The sequence below is a fragment of the Cervus canadensis genome, chromosome 10, assembly GCF_019320065.1.
Source record: "Cervus canadensis isolate Bull #8, Minnesota chromosome 10, ASM1932006v1, whole genome shotgun sequence".
NCBI lineage: Eukaryota > Metazoa > Chordata > Mammalia > Artiodactyla > Cervidae > Cervus > Cervus canadensis.
This window is the reverse complement of record NC_057395.1, coordinates 80,238,089-80,244,088: the sequence shown is the minus strand read 5'-3', so window position 1 is coordinate 80,244,088 and position 6,000 is coordinate 80,238,089. Positions and strand designations below refer to the sequence as shown.

Sequence of the window (6,000 nt, the reverse complement as noted above, 5' to 3'; positions counted from 1 at the left end):
AGCAATTCTAGCCTCAGAAGCTCACAAGACTCAATTCCCATCTGGCCTTTTCCCAGTGGGCAAGTCTAGGGAACAGAGTGACCATCCCTTTAGGAGCACATCACTTCTGGGGGCCCATTTAGCAGATACCACACTGTACTGGAATTATGTCCTTATTTCCTCATCACACTCCTCTGCATGTAAGGTCCTTGGTGACAGAGGCTGTGCCTTCTATCTCTTCGTCTCCTGACTTTGCCTCAAGGGCCCTGGGAAGAGCAGACGCTCAGCACAGATAGCTGAATGAATGAGTGAACACACACACACGGCTGGTCTACCCGATGCGATGCTCAGGGCTCACAAGGAAGATATTCACACACCTCAGAAACACTGGAGATACCGAGAAATCCACACAGCCAGAAGCCCAAGACCACATGGGTGAAGAACGATCTTTTATTTTAAAACGTTTTCGGAAGGTACACGGAACAAAATAAAAGCTTTCTTAAAAGGGAGGGAGAGGGGAGATGGTGTAAGAAATTGTAACCCTGGTAAATAATATAAAGGGTTCTTAGAAAGGTGACTTCTTAATGTAATAGGTCATACTGAGTCAAAGCACTGATTTAACTAAGTGGGGATATAATAAAATATGATGGCCCATAGTAAAGCAGAACCATAATATTAATAACTGAGGAATACAGTATGAACAAATAACAAATAATTAAGAGCCATTTTATTGTCAGTACTGTCACACAATTGAAACACTCAGAAGGAAAAGAAATCACAAGTATCCGCAAAAGGATAAACTCAGGGCGGTGCAGGGGACACGGGATCTACAATAGAAAAACCACTTAGCGGCGTCAGTTCCTTTCTGTCCGGCCATAAAAGAGGGAACAAAAGGTCGATATCTATAGAGCAGGTTTCAAGTATGCTAATTTTTTTTTTTTTTTTAAGGAAGAAAAGGGGAAAAAACAAAGACAGGAAGAAAAGAAAAAGAGTGTTGCAGAGTGTCCCAAGGACCACACAGGTAGGCAGGACGGGGAGCTGCTCTCCGGCACGGCGTCCTGGGCGCCCTCTGCCCGGCCGGGGGGTCTGTGGCTGACACGTCTCACCCGTGTCACCAGGCGATTCCTGCCAGTCCCGTCAGTGCTCAGATGGGTAGGTGGGAAAAGTCTCTGTTCGATGAAGCTTCAGAGGGCTGGTGACACCTTTTCCAAAAGAGATTTAAAATCAGCAGTTACATTTCAATAAAGCCCACAACCAGGTTAGCTCATCACAAGTTTCTGTATAATAGAAATAAGTAACATAGGACACAGAATGTTTCTCCCGCCAGAGGCTACTCACAAGGATATGCAAAGGAGAGTCCTGAAAGACAGTGTGATTAATGCATCACTTGCCTGTGGCCTTTGCACTGGCTATGTGCAAACCCGGCTTCCCAGGTGGCTCAGTGGTAAAGAACCCTCCTGCCAATGCAGGGGACATGGGTCCCATCCCTGGGTCGGGAAGATCCCCTGGAGAAGGAAATGGTAGCCCAGTCCAGGATTCTTGCCTGGGAAACCCCAAGGACAGGGGAGCCTGGCAATTACATACTGTGGGGTCACAAAGAGTTGGAAACAAGTGAGCTACTAACCAACAACAACGTGATCAAACCAGGAGCAATTAGGGACAACCTCCTCCTTAACATTTTATCTTTATCAACTAACTCCTACACCCGGAAGATTTAGGGAAAACAAGACACAATCAAGAGTGGGGAATCTTTTGGGGAGAACACCTTTTGGAAACCAGGCCAGAAATAAGACAATATTGTATTTATCGGTAGGAAATCCTGCAGTATAGGAGGACCTATTAAAAGACACACCGCCTTTATTATTTCAGGTTTAAGTTCCAAACCAAGGACAATGAAGACGTCAGGAAGGCCAGGTCAGGAAGAAGTCACACAAGGCCACCGTGAGTCTCCGCTGTGACACAGGTCGGGCTGGTGCACTTTATAAAAGGCCAGACAAGAAGTATTTTAGATTCTGCAGAGCATGGTCTCACAGCAGCTGCCTAACTCCACTGCCTGCAGCACAGCAGCAACCGGTTAATCCGTAAGGAATGGGCGTGAGGATTCCCATGCTGCTGCTGCTGCTAGGTCGCCCAGTCGTGTCCGACTCTTCGCGACCGCATGGACTGCAGCCCACCAGGCTCCTCCGTCCACGGAATTTCCCAGGCAAGAGTACTGGAGTGGGCTGCCACGGCCTCCTCCGGAGTTTCCCATGAAAGGCTGTGAACAGAAACACACAGCAGCTGGACGCGCAGGAGGCCAGCTGGCCAATCCTTGTGGACGGAGCGCTGGACCTGAGCAACACGAGGGGTGTTCCGCGGCCATCTGCTGGCTGAGTTGCTGTGGTCCAGTTGCTGAGTCTGACTCCGCGACTCCGTCAACTGTGCCTGCCAGGCTCCGCGGTCCTTCACCATCTCCCGGAATTCACTCAGATCCATGTCCACTGAGTCGGTGATGCCATCCAACCATCTCATCCTCTGTCGTCCTCTTCCCCTCCTGCCCTCAGTCTTTCCCAGCATCAGGGTCTTTTCCAATGAGTCGGCTCGTTACATTAAGCGACTAAGGGTTACCACACCAAAAAGGAATTTACAATGCAGATCAGGTGATGAGGTGAACAGCCCTCAGAAGCGAACAAAGCAAAACCTGCACCACAGTTCAGACTTCCTGGAACCAAACTCAGAGATCAAGCCGGTCTAACAGCACAGGGAAATGGCACCCCGGCGAAGCAAAGCATGCCCGCCCCACCAACACGCGCTCGGAACGCGGGACCGAGCAGGGAGGTTCGTGGTGGCGCTGGCCCCACGCCCTAAGCTGCATCTCCTCATCCCAGCAGCCCTGGGCTCCGTCACGGCCCCGTCTAGTCTCTTTCTGACATAGGAAGTCATGGCTTCAGACATTTGCAAGCCTCAAATCTGAACCATAAGAAAACTATGTATGTAGTCATACAGTCACTGGTACATATAGCAGTGACTGTTACTAGAGAAGTTACAATATTAAATATCCCAATCACTACAGGTCATTCCTTCCAGCTTCCCAGTCATTTTACACATGAATTCAACTCTCTTTCCAACACACACACCCACATGCGTGCAAAGGTCACACACAGAGGTCACACGCTGGCACTGGCCTGTGCACACGATGTGTGCCAAGCCCTGTCCTCTGGCCTCTCGGGGCTGAGCTCGCGGGATCGCTCAGAAATCTCAGTAACTGCACAAGGGCTGAGGGCCCGTTCCCTGGCCTGCACGGGGCTGAGCACGCGGGATCGCTGTCGATGTCTGAGTAACTGCAGAAGGGCTGAGGGCCCGTTCCCCGGCCTGCACTCTCCCTTTAGCAGGGAGCCCACCACGCCCACACTGGCGTGTCCTCCTGGCCCCTACAGACACACGAGCGTGAGACCCCGGCTTATTTGTCATCTTTCTAATTTGCTGGGATCTTAAGCTACTTCTCCCTTACAAGATGCACACAGTGTACGTAGCTGTGTTAGAATTCATATTGAAAAACCAACGTTATAGAGAACAGACTGGGGTTGTCAGGGGGAGGCTGGGGACGGGTGGGTGGGAGTTTGGGGTGAGCAGAGGCAAACGCTTCTATCCAGGAGGGACAGGCACGGTCCACCGTACTGCACAGGAAGCCACAGTCGATGCCTGTGACAGACCATAATGGAGCAGAGTGTTAAAGAAGACACAGGCGCCGGGGTCAAAGAACCTGCCTGCAGGTGCAGGAGACGTAAGAGACCTGGCTTCCATCCCTGGTCGGGAAGATCCCCTGGAGGAGGGCATGGCAGCCCACTCCAGGATTCTTGCCTGGAGAATCCCATGGACAGAGGAGCCTGGCGGGCTGCAGTCCAGGGGGTCGCAGAGTCAGACACAACTGAGTGACTTGGCACACACACACGTGTGTGTGTGTGTGTGTACAAAACTGAATGTATACACATATATGTATAACTGGATCACTCTGCGGTACAGCAGAAATAAATACGGCATTGTAAACCAACTATACTTCAATAAAAGATAAATTTAAAAAAAGAAAGAAAATCCAAGGTTAAGCCTTCCAAAGTAATCACTGTTCAAAAAATCTATCCTCCTTAATATAAAAATGTAAATTGCACGACCTGGAACCAACCCTCTGGAGGAGCTATTTCCATCACATGGTATTCACTTTGGAAACACCCCCATGGCATAATTTGCACCCAAAGGCAAGCATATACAATAAAAGAAAGGCGCCTAAACCAGCATTCAGAACACTGGAATTTTACGTCAGCCCGTCCACCCACTGGCCATGTGATCTCAGGCAAGTATTGACTTCCAAGGGTCTCAGTTTCTGCCTTCATTGAAATGGAGTCTCTGGCCAACTCTAACTGCTGCCAGATAAGCCAGGAAAGGCGACAAGGAGGGCGCCCATAGAGTGAGACAGACATCTGATGCTGCTCCTTGATTTCCTAAGATTATCCAAAATCACATTGGATCAATGATACACATGCCTATGTTTTTCTCATTTTTGCTTTGAAACAAGGGACACCCTTCAGAGGCAATTTCTACAGAAGGGTTCTAAACATGTTGAGAAATGCAGAGCCTTAGGATTAAGCCAGAATTCCTAAGATGTTAACTTAAAGAAGGTGAGGGAGTTTAAGAAGAACATGGCCAAGAGGCTGGACACACCCAGCTCTCTCCTAAAAGCCTTTAAGCACCAGCCACACCACCTCCTTTCTGCTCTCCGAACACCCAGGCTCCTTCCCGCCCCAGGGCCTTTGCATATGTTGATTTCTCTGTGGATAAGGCTTTTTCCTGGCTATTGACAGGACTCCTCTCTTCAGACACCAGGTCTTGGGGTAAATGGTCCCTCTAAAGAAGTCCCTTTGTCACCTTCCTCTCCAAACTGACAACTCTGCTTTACCATTCTTTACTACAAACACTTCCTTTTCAATATGACATGGACCAAATTTGAAATTAAATACGCATGTGTAATTACTGACTGTGGCTCTCCTTCCGACTATAACCAGTAGGACGCAGGAACAAGCCTGTGTAGGAGCCCCAGGGTGGCTCCATCAACTAGCACAATGCTCGGCATAAAACAGATGCTCAACTAACATTTATCAAATAATGAATGAATGGAGAGACGAAAGCCTCAATTCCACGACACAGGTGATCCTGGACACATTACTAACTTCAAATTAGTAATTTGAAATTCTGTGTAATTAGTAGTTTGAATTCCTTTAAGTTCTGTGTCTTAGCTGCACAAGGGAATAAAATACTCCCAGGAGCTGCGTTGCAGACTAAATGGGATCATGCATACTGCGTTCCGGCTTTCCTAGTGGCTCAGTCGGTCCTGAATCTGCCTGCAGCACAGGAGACCCGGGTTCAATCCCTGGGTTGGGAAGATCCCCTGGAGAAAGGAATGGCTACCCACTCCAGTATTCTTGCCTGGGAAATCCCAGGGACAGCGGAGCCTGGCAGAATATAGTTCATGTGGTCGCAGAAGAATCAGACACGACTTAGCAACTAAACCACCACCACCACATCAAGGTCCTAGTGCAAAGACAGAAACACAGTAGGTCCTCAAGAAACAACAGCTTTTATAAAGATGTTCAGTGAGTATGTCCTGTCTCCCTTGAAAGGAACAAACCTGGCACTTTACTACTGGTATATTAACATTAGTTTATATAAAAAAAAAAGGAGAGAGAAGATTGCATGTTCAAATTTGCAGAGCTCTGGCTTAACCAAGATTAAACAGATTTGTTTTTTTACTGAAGGACATCTCAGAGTCTTGAAAATACGGATTTGCTTTCTGAATCTCCTAAAGAATTTAACATGTAGCACAAACCAGTCCATCCTAAAGGAAATCAGTCCTGAATATTCATTGGAAGGACTGATGCTGAAGCTGAAGCTCCAATACTTGGCCACCTGATGCAAAGAACTGACTCATTGGAAAAGACCCTGATGCTGGGAAAGACTGAAGGTGGGAGAAGAAGGGGACGACAGAGGATG

At 48.3% G+C, this 6,000-nt stretch overlaps 1 protein-coding gene across 3 annotated transcripts in view; it reads right to left on the bottom strand.

Moving 5' to 3' along the window:
• Positions 1 to 411: 411 nt before the first annotated feature.
• The window catches only part of DOK5 (docking protein 5), a 146,844-nt gene continuing 141,255 nt past the window's right edge, over positions 412 to 6,000 (bottom strand). For all 3 annotated transcript variants that reach the window (XM_043480019.1, XM_043480020.1, XM_043480018.1), the window contains exon 8: positions 412 to 1,181. In XM_043480019.1, the coding sequence (XP_043335954.1) occupies positions 1,117 to 1,181 (65 nt within the window). In that variant the 3' untranslated portion in view covers positions 412 to 1,116. The remainder of the gene's footprint in view (positions 1,182 to 6,000) is intronic.